Source organism: Amphibalanus amphitrite, unplaced genomic scaffold (assembly GCF_019059575.1).
Source record: "Amphibalanus amphitrite isolate SeventyFive unplaced genomic scaffold, NRLGWU_Aamphi_draft 000316F_arrow, whole genome shotgun sequence".
Lineage (NCBI taxonomy): Eukaryota > Metazoa > Arthropoda > Thecostraca > Balanomorpha > Balanidae > Amphibalanus > Amphibalanus amphitrite.
In genome coordinates, this window is record NW_024881811.1 from 492,213 (window position 1) to 508,021 (window position 15,809).

At 50.6% G+C, this 15,809-nt stretch overlaps 1 protein-coding gene across 2 annotated transcripts; it reads right to left on the minus strand.

The window, feature by feature from the left end:
• Positions 1 to 5,205: 5,205 nt before the first annotated feature.
• Positions 5,206 to 15,547, minus strand: LOC122388284. Of its 2 annotated transcripts, XR_006257769.1 has the most exons (3): positions 13,959 to 14,167; positions 5,541 to 5,972; positions 5,206 to 5,492 (listed from the first exon to the last, which is right to left on the minus strand). XR_006257769.1 is itself a non-coding variant. In XM_043379237.1 (2 exons), exons 1-2 carry the CDS (start codon positions 14,023 to 14,025, stop codon positions 5,620 to 5,622), a joined length of 420 nt encoding a protein of 139 aa, XP_043235172.1. In that variant the 5' UTR covers positions 14,026 to 15,547; the 3' UTR covers positions 5,206 to 5,619. The 2 variants fall into 2 exon arrangements, 1 of the variants encoding a protein (XP_043235172.1); XM_043379237.1 differs by having other exon boundaries at positions 5,206 to 5,972; positions 13,959 to 15,547.
• Between the last annotated feature and the right edge of the window lie 262 nt (positions 15,548 to 15,809).

Here is a 15,809-nt window from a genome sequence, read left to right on the forward strand (position 1 = left end):
CGTTTTTTTGTGTCACCCTGTATCACACGACACTTTCATATTGTGACCCTCAGTGACTTGACCTCTGTGACCTGGCCTGGTATCAGTGACCTCAAATAGCAAAATATGTGATAAATCGTTTAGCGGACTGACTTTGGGTGTAAAGAAGCTATTTTTCCCTGTACTTCGACCTTTATTGACAGGTCTTCAAAGGGGCAATGAGATGGGCAATGAGATGGGAGAAGGGCAATCATTGCCCCTTTGAAGACCCGTCAATAATGGTCGAAGTACAGGGGAAAAATAGCTTCTTTACACCCAGAATCAGTCCGCTAAACGATTTATTATCATTTATTTATTTATTTATTTATTTCACACTACAGACATGTCCGTGGAAACACGGCTATTCTATGTCCAAGTCGTTGTGCATATTCAAATCGAATGGGATATGACAACAGTCACCGCAATCATTCACACATTCATCCTCATCACGTGTGCTAACTAGGACAGCTAAGTGGCTCGCTCGCGGTCAAACAAATGCTCCCTCAGTGCCGGCTTGAATCGAGCCTGACTGAGAGCGCGCAGGTCCGCCGGCAGCTCGTTGTACCCTGACACCGCAGAGTACAGAAAACGGCGACGTCCGGACTCTGACCTGACAGTGGGGGTCACAAGCATGTCATTGTACCTGGTATCCCGCCCGTGTACACTCTGCCGGGTGACTAGACAGGTGGCGAACTGCTGCGGCTCTGACGTGGCCAGCATTTTGTTCACCAGCACGATGGATTGGTACCTGAACAAGCTCTCGGTGTTAAGCCAGCCGAGTTCGTTAATAACATCGCTCACCCGATCATACTTCCTACGGCCTGAGACGACTCGTGCAGCAAACCTAACCAGCTTTTGAAGTCGTTTGCGCTGGGTTACATTGCTGGCACCGTAAACGGACAGACAATACCTAATAATCGACAAGACGAGCCCCTGCACCAACGTTACCATGACTGTCGCTGGGAGACTGTGTCTACTGTGACTCAGGCCACACAAGGTACCGGTGCACCGCCGCACCACGTCACTGGTATGCGTCACAAACGACATGTCACTGTCAAACCATACTCCCAGGTTCTTGACAGTGTCAGAGCTGGTGATGGTGGAGCCGCAGAAGTTGATGGTAATGGGAGGCAGACGACGAGTCATCTCCGGCGTGCCAAGGACGATCAGCTGAGTTTTGGCAGCGTTTAACTTGAGGCCGTTCTCGCCATACCAGTTCGACAGAACTGATAGACTGCCTTCCAGTGACCGTTTCAGCTGAACGATGTCTCTCGGCTGTCCGGAAATGTACAGTTGGACGTCGCACAGTGGGCCAGGCGCATCAAAAAAGCGGAATTAAGTCGAAAATCAACTTCGGTGAAATTCCTGTAATTATGGGATAGAGTATTGTAAAAATGTCCAAAGTTTCCGAATAAGCAAGTTTCCTTTCCCCAATGTCAAGGCAGATAATGCTATAACGTCGCAAAGTAGGACTTACCGACTGGAGATGGAAATGACTGCTGTGTACCATATTCCGTTCCCCTGATTCAAAAGCTCTCAGCGTAAAATCATTAAAGTTATTCCGTACAAAATAGCTTTAAAAAAACAGCCGGTATTTCTGCGCATGTTTCTCGTACTCAAGTTCCCCGGAACTATTTCATGCTTACTAGTAGCGGTGGGGTTTACAGTGCCTGTTCGGAACCGTGGTAGTGCAACGACGCAATGAATTTATATAAGGATATAAAGAAAACGTCACCGAACAACACGAAAATATTTGCTGCCTGACTTTCCTCAAGGTGTATAGCTTGCTGCCCAATGCAAATATTTTGCGCATTTTTGCGCGAAATGGACAAATAAGGGTTTAACCCTCGCCGGCATAGGCCGTTTTGCATCCCTCGACGGCACAGGGGGATGCGACCCTCCTCGCGTTTGGCCCCTAATTGAGCTAGAGCCTCGCGGAAAAAACCATCGTGTAGGTCGTCACGAGACGAAGCCAACGGTACCCGGTTTTAAGGTCATATGTTAAATGGTGACCTCTGAGGTCAGGTCAATGGCCGAAAGTCGGAACCTATTAGAACGTCGTATAGTGTGGCTGCTAAGGGGGTTTTCGGGATGCTGATCACGAATATCATGTTAGTTTTGATCACAGATGATGTCTTCATGCATTTAGGCCAGGTCGGGTCAGCTCAGGTCAGGTCAACCAGTATGGGTCCTGCCGGGTATTCGTAGTAGGTGTAAACCCGCCTCTGACAGCTTCGTAACATGTTACGAAGGCACCAAAACTACTTCGTAAATGTTCAAATGGTTCCTAAATTCGAATTCAGCTCCAAAAACTAGCCCAGAAACATGTAAAACTCGAAAAAGTGAGCCGAGGTCATCGAAGGTCAATGACCTGACCTGACCTTCAGGTGACCTTGACATCCACCCTAATGCATGGGACCAACATCATATCACATGTTTGAAGGCTTGAAACCACGAAAAGACTGCAAACGCGCGGCCAATGCGGCATAGTGTCCGCCTGTCCCAGGCATATGTGCAGCGCAGAAATTAAATAATGACGTCATAGGTCAGTGACCTAGCGTAACCAATCAAAATTGAAAATGGATATCGGAATCGGCTTTAGCATGATATTTTACCCTGTAACGAATCGTTTTTGGCACCGCAGCTGTGCTCAATGATTTAATTCCGCTTTTTTGAAGCGCCTGGCCCACTGTGCGTCGTCCGCGTAGGCGATGATGCCGGTGGAGTTGTCGGTGTAGAGCGGCAGGTCATTAGCATACACATTGTGCAACAATGGCCCGAGCGATGAACCCTGGTAGGTACCGATAGGGTTTAGTAGCGGCTGTGAGAGCGTGTGAGCACGAGACGGTCCGGTAGAGTGAAGCTGCACACGCTGATAATGATTGGCAAGGTAACTCCGGAACCAGCGGGTATCTACACCGTAGAGCTCGAGCTTACGCAGAAGCGAGCTGTGTGGGATGCAGTCGAAGCAGCGCGAGCAGTCCAACAGACAGAGAACGGTGACTTCACGCTGGTCCATGCTCCGGAAAACATGATCGGTCAGGGTGAGTAGAGCAGTGTCCGTGGAGTGGTTGGTTCTGAAGCCGTGCTGGTTTGGAGAAAACAGGTGATGAGAAGAGAAATAGGAATAAAGCTGTTCAGAGACGACGCGCTCGGTGATTTTACCAATAGTGGTGAGAATGGAGATAGGCCGGTAGCTGCTAAAGTCGTCGGATTTTGATGCCTTGGGAATAGGATGGACCAGCGTAAGTTTCCACGAGTCAGGTACAGTATGTGAAGCCAGGCTAGTGTTCACAATGTGAGTCAAGACATGGTACAGTGAGAAAAGGCACATTTTAATAAAACGAATGCACAAGCCATCGGCGCCGCAGGCAGACGAACCGTTCATCCGCCCGACAATGGAGAACAGGTACTCAGGCGTGATGGGTGCAACCGTAAACGAGCCAGTCGACACTCGGGGCAGGCGAACCGGCAGATCGGGTCCGGAGTCGTCTACCGTGCGTGCCGTGTTCACACCGATATTGACAAAATACCGATTCAGTGCGTCGGCGTCCACCTGCTCGGCTGTGATGGGCGGCTTCCCAGCGCTCTTAGAAGCTATGACAGGCTGCACTCCCCTCCACAGGGAGGCCCGTCCGCGCTCTTGAATGTGCCGCTGCACAGCGTCCCTGGTGTCCCGCCGTATGGCAGCCTGCAAGCGCCGGTTCAGCTGCCGGTAGTGGTCGCGGTCACCATCCCGCAGCGCCGCGCGCCGCTCCGCCATCAGCTGTTTGGTGGCCTCGGTCACGGGCGGGGCGGTCGGGTTGCGCACTTTGGTCCGTTTCAGGGGTGCCAACTCGTCCAGCACGGGCCGTGTCACGCCGAGGAAGTACTCCCACTGCTGGGCGGGATCCGTGCTGTGGAATACCGGGCTCCAGTCAATGGTCTGTAGCCGCCGGTTCAGCTCCTCGGCGTTAGTACGGCGCCAGCTGCGAGCTGTCACCACGGTCGGTTTAGGTCGGAGTCCGGTCAGACTGAATGTAGCGCGGGCCCAGTTGTGATCGCTGTAGTCACAGTGCAGCGTGCCCTGCCGCTGCAGCGTGCCGTTGCTGCAGATGACGTCGATGGTGGAGCCAGAGCTGCGGAAGGTGGGTCCGGTGATATGCTGCCGCAGGGCGAAGGCATCCATCAGCTGACAGTATCTCCGCTTGGCAGTAGAGTCGGAGGCCATGTCAATATTAATATTAACGTCGCAACATTAATAAACCTGAGTTTAAATATGACTTTACAGTCTCATATAGCAAAATATGTGTTTGAAGAACCATTTTTCAACGGTGATATTCAATAACATGCCTTTTTCCTCGAATTTTAAAACACATTTCTTGAAATGCCTGTAAACGGTGATAATGCGACCTTTGACCAGACCTGTGACGTCATCAGTTGGACCGAGGTCAATGAAATTGGGTCGCAAGGTAGTTCCCCGGTGAGGCTATCGAACACCGTTTGAATTTTGAAAATCAGCCAGTAACTTTCCCAGATCTTAGGGGGGGGGGGGACAAACGCCTCCCCTACGGAGGGTAGGGTCCGCCGGTAGCCCTACGGGGCGCGGGTGAGCGGCGACACTGCCGGTCCAGGAGGCCAAGCTTACAGTCCGGGGGGGGGGGGGGGTACTAACAGTGCCGAGGGACGATACCGATAGTACGAGGAAAAATACTGACCGTCGAGGGGCGATACTGACAATCTGGGGTCGATACAGAATCCCAGGGGGCGACTCAGGTGGGTCGATACTGACAGGCCCCGGGGAGCCAATAAGCCCAGGAGGCGATTTAACCCAGGGCGACCCGGAGACCCAGGGCGATACCGACAGGCCGCGGAAGCACTGACGGTACGGGGAAGCAACTGACAAGTGACAGTGCCGGGAGGAGGTGATGCCGACATTCCCGAGTTGCGATTATGTCAGTATCCTGGGAGGGATGCTGACCGTTAGGGACGATAATGACAATAAGCCTAAGGGGATACTGACGGCTCGGGGCGGTACCGACACTCCGGGGGGAAGATACTGTCAGCTCGGGGAGGAGAAACTAGCAGTCCGGGGGACTGACAGTCCCGAGGGGCCGTACTGACAGTCTCGGAGGATACTGGCAGCCCGTGGGCGATATTTATATCCGAGGGGGAGGACGATGGTGCTGACGGTACGAGAGCCGCGTCAACATTCCTCAATTTTATTCCATACGGTCACTATACACTTGCAGCCAGCAGACGCACAGCAGGCCTGACGGAGGCAGCAGCAGGTCAACAATCGCTCCACTGACCATGGGCCGATCAATCTTTCTATCTTTTATAGTGTTTAACATCTAAACCCCTGAATGACTCAGGGGTTTGAGCTACCCTCACTTTCATTGGCAATACCTGTAGGGAAGTTTACCACAGGAAACACGTTGCCGACCTAGTTCACACCACCAGCGAGTCTCGACAGCGGAGAGTCTATACTGCGGTGAGTCTATACTGCGGCGAGGCTATACTGCGGCGAGGCTATTCTGCGGCGAGTCTATACTGCGCAGCCAAAAATATAGGCAGCTCTATCGCCGGACACAACATACATTCTGTCCTCAATCGCGAGCACTATGTCTTATTCCGCCTGTTCATCTCTTCGAAACCCCTGCGCAGCTCCTCACTGAACGTGGCCCGGAAGCTGGCCGACCTGCGCCGGGCGCTTTGGGCGGCCTCGGAGCGCGCCACCTGTTCTGCGGCGCGCACAGAGCGGACCAGGCCGTCGGCGACGCGCCGCGCCGCCCAGCGTACCGGCCACCAGTGGCTCAGCCGCTCCACCACGCGATCACTGGCCAGGTAGCGCAGCACTAGGCGCAGCGGCATGGCCCGGTCACCGGTCGGCAGCGGCGCGCAGCGACGACAGCGGCCGGCAGAACACACACCTGGCACACCTGGCCGCGCCGTCCGCCGGCGCTCCCCGGACTCTGCCAACAGCAACCGGCGCACAGTGGGCGTTTCAGTGGGTCTAGCCTCTCACCACCTTTCAGTCCTCATAGATTTGAATCTAGGCGACCTACGCCTACAAATGACACACCAATCTGTAGCAAATTCATTAGAGAACGTGGACGGATCAACTTGGCCATGTCATAAGCTTTTGCAATGTGCATGGGCTGCATGAAATGTTGCATAAATATGGCAAAAACGGAGCGCGCCCATTCTATGATTTATTGAACTTTCGGGCTTTTTATCACCAGGAAATTGTATTTAAATGCACTGTACAGTTGACGAGTGCGTTGTGACCACAGCACTTAACCCTCCCCCTATAGGGGGGAGGGGGTCGAACAGACCCCCTCCCCTCGGTTTTTCGCAAATAACTCGCGTAAAAGTCGACCGATCGCAACGAAACTTTCAGTACTCTCGAGTCAATCAACCTTACATCTACCCTAAAAATTTCATGACCCTGACCCAAACGACCTTTCACCTATGACCTGTTTCTCGAGACCATGTTTGGCCGGAGTCGCGATTCGGCGTATGTCGGCTCGCGTTTGCAGTCTTTTCATGGTTTCAAGCGTTCCAACTTGTGATATGATGCTGGTCGTATGCATTATGGTGGGTGTCAAGGTCACTTGAAGGTCAGGTCAGGTCATTGACCTTTGATGACCTCGGTTCTCTTTTTGAGTTTTAGGTACATGTTTCCAGGGTAGTTTTTGGAGCTGAATTCGAATTTAGCAACCATCTGAACATTTACGAAGTAGTTTTGGTGCCTTCGTACGAAGCTGTCAGAGGCGGTTGACACGTACTACGAATACCCGGCAGGACCCCTACCGGTTGACCTGACCTGACCTGACCCAACCTGGTCTAAATGCATAAAGGTATCGCCTGTGATCAAAACTAATATGATATTCGTGAACAGCACCCCGAAAGACCCCATAGCAGCCACACTTAACGACGTTCTAACAGGTCCCGATTTTCCCGACTTTTGGGTCATTGACCTGACCTGGAAGGTCAACCGATGACCTAGGACCTTGAAATCGGGTATCATCGGCTTCCTCTCGTCACGGGCAACACGCTTGTCTTTTCCGCGAAGCTCTAGCTCGATCAGGGGTCAAACGCGAGGGGGGTCGTAGCCCCCCCCCCCTGTGCCGTCGAAGGACGCCAAATGGCCTGTGCCGGCGAGGGTTATGAGCTCAGTTTTAAAGCTGGATCCTTTTTTTGCATTGGAGAACTCAAAATACACAGGACTCTTAAACTAACATCTCATATTTAATATAAAAAAATAAACTTTAGAAAACTGATAGCATCAAAAATAAAAAATTATATTATTAAACCTTTGTACTATACGTTTTTGACTTTTCGAAAATATCGTACCACAGAATGAATAGCACCATCGTGTTCCTCAGCTAAAACGGCATCTGATAGACACATTTTTTTAAATGAAAACTTAAACTTCAAAAGTTGACCTTTTCTGACCTGAAAGTGACTTGACCTCAGCTAGATTCAGCTGAAAATGGCATTGAATGACACATACGACACAGCCTTCTGAACACATGGCCTAAATCGACCATAAAACATATGTCACGCGACCGGGGCATGATTTGAAATTTCCGTGACCTAGGATGACCTGGCGTCGACTTGAAAAACTAATTGCACAAGTTTGGCACCATCAGGGTATATAAGACATATTCTCGAGTGTATTATCAAAAATGAGGCTTATCTGAGTTACTAGCCGGCGACCAGAGTCCAAAAACAAGCTAAAACTTCGATAACTCTTACTTTGACCTTACCTGTGACGTCATCGGTGACCTTGAGGTCAATAACATTAGGTACTTTTAGACAATTTTTCCAGGGCTATCAGACGCCCTTTGAATTTTGACAATCGGTCTAGTAGTTTTGGAGTTAGAAGGGGGCTATGAATAGCAGCTCTCCAGTGGGGCACGGGATATTGGCGAGCAGTGTGTTGCAAAATGTTGCATAGCCGCCGAGGCGCACGTTTGCGCACTTTTATACTGTCTGACTAGTTCAGTAACATCCCACTGCGTATTGTGACGCACAATTTAGAGCGGGACCTAGGGGTACTCAAAAGATCGGCTCTAACTTAGTGATCGATGTTAGTTTCAAAAATATGAGATGACGCGATGATATGTTGATCTCTCATGTTGCTTAATGATGCACCTCATCTCATTTCTCTTTCCGCAGGATTGATTGTAACATGTCACAGAACAACTCATAAAAACATTGACGTGGACAACTAACGCACATAGGATCCCCATGGCATATACTTTGACTCTTCAAACATGCGTTAATCATGACTTGTCCGCGGTCCAAAAAAACTTTGTGTTTGAGGCTCCTTTCTCCCCATACCAAGATATTGCAGGACCAAATAACTGTCATGTATGTAATGTGTGGACATTTTGCCGTCGATTGGTATGGTTTTTGTTTTCATAAAAGCGAGAAAAAAATTTGGGATTCTGAGAGGCTAGACCGGCCCGAACGCCTACAGTGCGGCGGTCAGAGCCCACTCCGTTCGGCACCTCCTGTTCATCCATATCCCGTCAAACCTGGCTACGATAGCTGACAAGTGATACGACATCGAAAGTAGTGATACGCAATCTGACGATATCTCAGCCACCTCAAAGAGGGCCCTCTGAGGTCAAAGAAGGCCCCCGGAGACCTCAAAGAAGGTTCTGATGCAACAATAGGGCCCTCTAAGGTCACCAGAGGGCCCTTTGAGGCGAACAGAGTGCCCTCTTAAGCGAACAGAGGGCTTTCTGTGGCGAATAGAGGACCCTCAATGGCAAGGCCTTTAAGGCGAATAGAGGGCCCCTTGGGACTATCAGAGGACCCTTTTAGGCCAACGGGAACCTTATGACGCCAACAAAGGTCCACCTGACGTCGATTTAGGGCCCTGCCACCCTCCGGCCACCAACACCGTCATCTGCTCGTTGAGTTCAGTGATTGGCATAGGTCTTAAGTTCCCATTGACAAAGTGCTGTTTAAATGCTGCGCCGGAGGCGCGCGAAATTTTCGAAACAGTCTCCTCCGCTTCTTAGGAACGTCTGTTATGAGTTCACTGCTCACAGATCTTCTCGCTCTTTTAGCAAGGTTGGTGAGGCAAAAATAACGCCTGGTAAGGCCGCTGCCACACCAAGGGTAACGGAAGATACGCCCATGGGTGGCCGGCCATAAAAAGAGTTTTTGCCCAAGACGGCGACATTGAAAAGGGGTACACCTGTGAGGAGTGCGGACCGATCAACATGAAGACGCCAGTGGGTAGAGAGGCGGGCATGGGAGAGCGCCAGTATGTAGGACGGCGGCCATCAACAGTAGGGGAAGATGGGGTAATTTGGCCGGCAGTATAATTTGGCCGCCCCCACCTGTACGATATCGGACAGAAGTGAATGAAATTATTCTAGCCTCTATTCGTGTGTCATAGGTGGAACTAATCCGTGGAAATTTTTCAACTCTCGCTGCTCGTAGTTTTCTTCAAAATCAATACAACGTGAATTTCATTAGAAAATTGTAACTATTACTTCCATTTGAAAAATTGTATAGTATGTAGTACTTGAGCTGTCAACGAATTCCGACATTGTGGTGCCATTCTAAGGGTTGTTTCGCGTTTCTAAGAGCAATTTCACTTCCGTATAGCCGTAACGACTTTATAGACATTTTTTCATAATGGCAATGCTAGTGGAGTTTGGCCAGGGCTAGTGCAGCAGCTTTCCCGGTGCTCTCAGGATCGCTCTGCTCAATGCTGGGACAGTCGAGTTGCTAAGCTCGCATGGTGCCGAGCTGGTAGGATTCACGGCCGCCGGCGGTGGCATTGCGGCACAGTCTGCCTTCTAGGGGCTGGTCAAGACACTGCACAACGCAATGCGACTAAGAACCCAGGGATTTGCTCAAATCAAACTGATAGTCGCATCTGCAGTTCATAAAAAGTATCGAACACGTGTTTGCGAACATGAGAAGGTTACAAGATGTGAGGGTTTGATATTGAGTTGAGTTATTTTATTGATTGGAAAGAAATTTGAATTGAAATTAGTCGATTGTTAAAATAAAATAAAAATAGCATTTTTTCCAAACAATACCCTCTCACTAATTGAAAGTTACATTGTGAAAACTTTTTTATGACAAATTAATGCGTTTTTGTGAAACGGGTTTACTGTTTAGGCTAGCTTTTCGTTAGCCTAAACCCGATTTTCAATTTATTTTGATTTACCCTTCAATTATTTTGATGGCGTCTAGTCTGGGAGCTGAACTCCGTCCCATTCAACTGGGCGTGGGAACACCCTCGGGCTGTGAGGCGGCGGTCCACGCCACACGCCAGTTCATCGAAATGAGCCAGGAGACAGCCGCTCCCCAAGTTCTGGTCAAGATAGACGTTTCAAATGCCTTCAACAGCGTACGTCGTGACGCTCTCTTGGCCCGGATCAAAGAACGCTGCCCCGAAGCCTACCACCTTGCGTATCAGGCCTACGGCGCACCCAGCGCTCTCATCATGGATGGTCAGACCATCGCCTCAGCGAGTGGTGTGCAGCAAGGCGACCCCCTAGGGCCTGTTGCCTTTGCTCTCGCCATAGACTCCTGCGCCAGGGCTGTGAGAGCACCTCTGAATGTCTGGTACCTTGATGATGGTACGATCGCCGGCCCTTCCGGTGACACAGTCGCCGCTGACCTGGCAGCCCTTCGCTTAGCCCTGTCAGCAGTTGGCCTCAGTCTGAACGCTGACAAGTGCGAAGTCGCCTTTCTCGGCGCACCGGACTCAGATCTCCGTGGTCCCGCTATAAGCGCCATCAGAGCCGCTCTGCCGGACGTCAAGGAGACCCCGCTGGACAATCTCTTTCTGCTGGGGTCTCCTCTTACAGACGGTGGAATCGTGGCAGCTGGAGAGGCCGGTTCAGCATTGGTGCGAAGACTCTGTGACCGGGTGCGGGGACTGGACAGCCACACGGCTGTCTTCTTTCTCGCACATTATGTGTCAGCTCCAGGACTTAACATACCTACTACGTTCTGCACCGGCCTTCAAGGCAGAACGCGCGCTTTGAGACACGGACGAAGCTGTTAGAAGCTGCCTCGAAGCCGTCTCAAACGTCATCATCAGCCCGGAGGCGTGGGAACAGGCATCCCCCTTCCAATTCAACTTGGCGGGCTTGGCGTTCGAGCAGTGAAGGAGTTGGCCTTGCCTGCCTACATCGCATCACTGCATGCATGATGCAACGCTCCCATTGTTAAACTTGATCTGTCCACGGGCGTCTGATGATGAACTCCCGACTGCCCTGAAGATGGCAGTCAGCGCTTTCAGACAGAAAACTGGTCTGACCGTGTCTTCAGAGGACAGACTGCCAACTGGAGACATCGCTAAGTCTCAGAGAGCCTGGGACACTCTAGCCGCGACAGTCGTCAGAGACCGTCTGCTGTGCTCCGCCAACCACGTCCATCGCGCGCGCCTCCTCGCCGCCGGTGAGCCCCACACGGCCGCCTGGATACAGGCTATACCAGTGCCCGCGCTTGGTCTCCATCTGGACGACGAGACTGTCCGCATTGCCATCGCTTTGAGGCTCGGTGCACCGATATGTGAGCCGCACCGCTGTCGCTTATGCCACCGACAAGTAAGCGAACTCGGCCTCAACGGACTTTCGTGCCCGAAGAGCGCTGGCCGGCAATCGCGGCATAGCCACCTAAACGACGTCGTGCGTCGCAGTCTAACCAGCGCAGGCTTCCCGGCCGTCCTAGAGCCGGCTGGACTAGACAGGGGCGACGGGAGACGTCCAGACGGCCTGACAATCTTTCTGTTTCGGGATGGAAAGTGCCTCACATGGGACGTAACGTGTGTGGACACCTATGCGGACAACGTCCTAGTCAAGTCGGCTTTGAATCCGGGCACGGCAGCGCGCCAGGCAGAAGAAAGAAAAAGACAGCGCAACACAGAACTAACACGTCGCTACCTGTTCCAGCCGGTGGCATTGGAAACCAGTGGCGTTTGCGGACCAGCAGCCGCTGCGTTCATCCAAGACCTGGGTCGGCGCATATGCACCTGCACTGGCGACCGGCGTGAGACGGCGTGGCTGAGGCAGCGCCTATCTATAGCCATCGCTCGCGGCAACGCGATATCAATCCTCGCAACTGCCCCCTACGCCGGCATGGATGGAACAAGCCGCACCAAAAGGCATACAGCCCCTGCCGAATGCGCAAAGACTCTCAAGAGCACCTCAGCGGCCTGTCTTCAACTGGGAGTGCCCGTGTCACCTCCCCCGGCGCCGACCGTGGGCGGATGGACTTCCGAGGCTGCTGGAGAAGAGGCATCCGATCCTAGATTCACCACAACTCATCACAAGTCGACTGAAGAGAGACCAACCCTTGGACCAACCGACAACCTCAGACCGGAGGAGCAGGAACGGCGCCTGGAGCAGCCCGACGGTGTAGCGCATCCCCCGTCAATAAGGGGTGACGACAACCTGGCTGGTGGAGACAGATCAGATTGTCTTCTCTTATCACTGCCTATCGCCGAGCTGGAACAGGAGCAGACAGACACACCAACCTCTACGCGCGCGCCGCCAACCTCCAACCACGAGACTAAGCCTCCAGTGTGCACACAGCGCGACGACACACAGGTGCTGCAGCCGTGCAGCGAGAAGGCGGAGACTGCCGGAGACCCGTGTCCGTCACCTCCACAGTCCGCCAACAGCCCCATCTCAACTCGCCTGGCGAGATACAGACAAATATACGAGGAAATGAGGGCGGATTTTGCCGCACAGGGCCTTCCGCGGAGCCGCGACCCTCTGGATGATCCAGACCTGGCACCGTACCTCGTGTGCGGCATAAATCGGTGCTAGGGTGTATCGTGTTATTCTAGAGTGTATGTAGCGTGTAAAGCCTAAGCTACACTAGCATGAATTCCGACGTTTTTTCGGTTTCTGCGGGATTTCGGTTCGCGTCAAGTTCGCCTCATAGCGAATGCATTGCGCAAGCCACACTGCCAGTCTGGCGTCCCGTGGAACGAAAACCCGCAAAAACCGACGAGTCGGAACCGAAAAAAAGTTCAGAGCTGTGAACTTTTTTTCGGTTTCTGCGGGATTTCGTTTTAGTGATGAATGATTAGAAGTAATTGTTGCTAATAATATTGTGACGATGGAACAGTTTCAAATGTAAATAATGAAAATAATGTAATTCATGACTAAAGAAAACAACATGTGTTTCAAAACTCATCATTCTACTTCAAATATGACAATTGTAATTAAGCTGACAAATGATTATGATCGAAAATATATTCTTGTTAGTTGCAAAATCTTTAAAACAATTATTTAATCATAATATTGTTAAAACACGATAATATTTAACATGAATAATTAATTAATTTGATCACTTAACCATCACTACGCTATAAACAACACCGTCCACGCGGCGGCCGCCCGGAATGAAAAAACGCAGAAACCGTAAAAACGCGGAAACCGAAATCACGCAGAAACCGAAAAAACGCTGATAGTGTAGCCTGGGCTTAACTGTATCTATGTAGTGTGAATGTAAATACAACCCTTTACCCTTACTTTTTGGATAGCATAAATTAAACTAGTGTAGTTTGATAGGAGCAGCCTAGATCCGAGTTTACACGAACTTTGGAGCACGTTAGCCTAAATCAGATTTACCCTAGCCCGTCCAATTAAACGATTTTGTTAGTTCATATTTTATCCACCAGAGTTTGCTTCATACTCAAAGGACTTTGTCGCCCAGTAAAAGAACTGGTAGCGATGTGCCATGTTGATTTGGAAGCATGACTGCGATACAATTTCGGCGCAGCTGTTTGCACGCCGGAATATCTTTGAGCGTTATTTGCTGCATTGCACGTGCGGTTTCTAGGATGGTTGTCGTTGGACGTTGTGTGTCTACAGGTTAGTTAAGTAAACAGCCAGAAGAACTCCTCCCATCCATTGTTGTCACTTGTCTCCTTGTTTTGTTTAGTTTTTTTCCCCACCTACCTTCTTGCAAAAATTGCCTGTCACTGTGGCCTGTGCCTGTCATGACATGACCACGACCAGAGTCCATATCGATATCCGTTTTTGCTTGATCTTGGCGGCTATATAGTTGTGTGAAGATGGTGGATGCTCAGTTCATGTGTTGTTAATTGTTACATCACTTTCCGTTTTAAAATGAACGAGCATTGGGGTTGGACCCTGAAAAAACGATGCCAATGTCTTGGCACCAAAAAATAAGTTAGTATTTTTCGCTAATTGATTTAAAATCAGAATTGTAAGTGGTTAAGCGTTCTGAGGAAAATCATCATGAGAAGTATGCGCATCCGGCTGACCTTATCCTCACTTCTGTATGGAAATATGAAATTGCAAAAATAAATTACTGTATTAAAAATCGAGATATTTCGAGCACAGCTCTTCGTCGGTCGATTGTAATTATTTACACACATAACAGGCACACAATGTCGAATTCGTCTCAAGTTCTTCAGTAATGTCGCAGTAAGAAATTTAAATACACAGATCCCGTGCAAATTGATCACCCTAGTTCCTACCTTAAAAATATATCTAAACATAATTCCCCAGTTAAACTAGCAGTACATATATAGGTATCTTTCAAGAACCAATTCACACACATTTATATACATTATTTTGGAAGAAGCTGCCATGATGTAGTGTTATCGTTAATTTTGGGCCTGGCGTCTCGGATGAAGATGGATTCAGCGATTCTTCTATCCGCTTCGTCTTTGCATACACGCAGGATTTTGGCCGTCGCCGAGATGTCGCGTCGATCCATCTCAGGGTGCTTATGCAGCGCATGCTCTCCTAGGGGAGTGTCCTCTTCTCTGTTAATGCCGTTCCTCCGATGCTCGTTGTAGCGGAGTCTAACTGGCCTGCTCGTTTCTCCGATGTAGGTGTCGCCGCAGTGACTGCAGGTAAGTTCATATACCACGTTTTTGGTCGTGCACTTGGACTGTAGCCCCGCCTGGCATGAATGACAGCACCTTCGTCCCGAGGGGCAGGGGGCTGGGTTCAGTCGTGTCTTGACCAGTCGTTTCTTCAGGGTGTTGTTGGTGGTCCATGCTATCTCCACTGGTAATCCAGAGTTGATTGCAACCTTCTTCACCTGAGCAGCCACCTTGTCATTAACGAAGGGCAGTCGGATATATGTGCCTTGCTTCTTCTTGTTCTGTTGTCGCTGATCTGGCCGTTCCCGTCGTTCTCTTCCTCTGTCTCTGCTTCTCTCTTCATGTTTCTTCATTTCCCTCCAACTGTACTCCTTGATCATCTTCATCGGATATCCATTACTGACAAACAGATGACGTATCTTCTCGAGCCCTCTTTTTCTTGCCGCTGTGTCTGAGCCAAGACGGATCGCCCTAGTGATCTGTGATGTGAGCACAGCCTTCTTTGTAGACCTGGCATGTGCCGAGTCATACGGCAGAATGATCGGTGCCGCCATGGGCTTGAAATACAGCTCCGTGCTGTACGAGCCGTCCTGTCGCACGCTTATCAGTGTGTCCAGGTATGGCAGCGTCCCGTCCTGGTCTGATCGCTCAATCGTGAATTGAATGGCCGGATGTCTCGAGTTGAGGAAGGCCAGATGTCTCGAGTTGAGGAAGGCCAGATATTCAGTTGAGGAAGGCCAGAATATCTGAATATCTAACTGAATATCTGGCCTTCCTCAACTCGAGACATCCGGCCATTCAATTCACGATTGAGCGATCAGACCAGGACGGGACGCTGCCATACCTGGACACACTGATAAGCGTGCGACAGGACGGCTCGTACAGCACGGAGCTGTATTTCAAGCCCATGGCGGCACCGATCATTCTGCCGTATGACTCGGCACATGCCAGG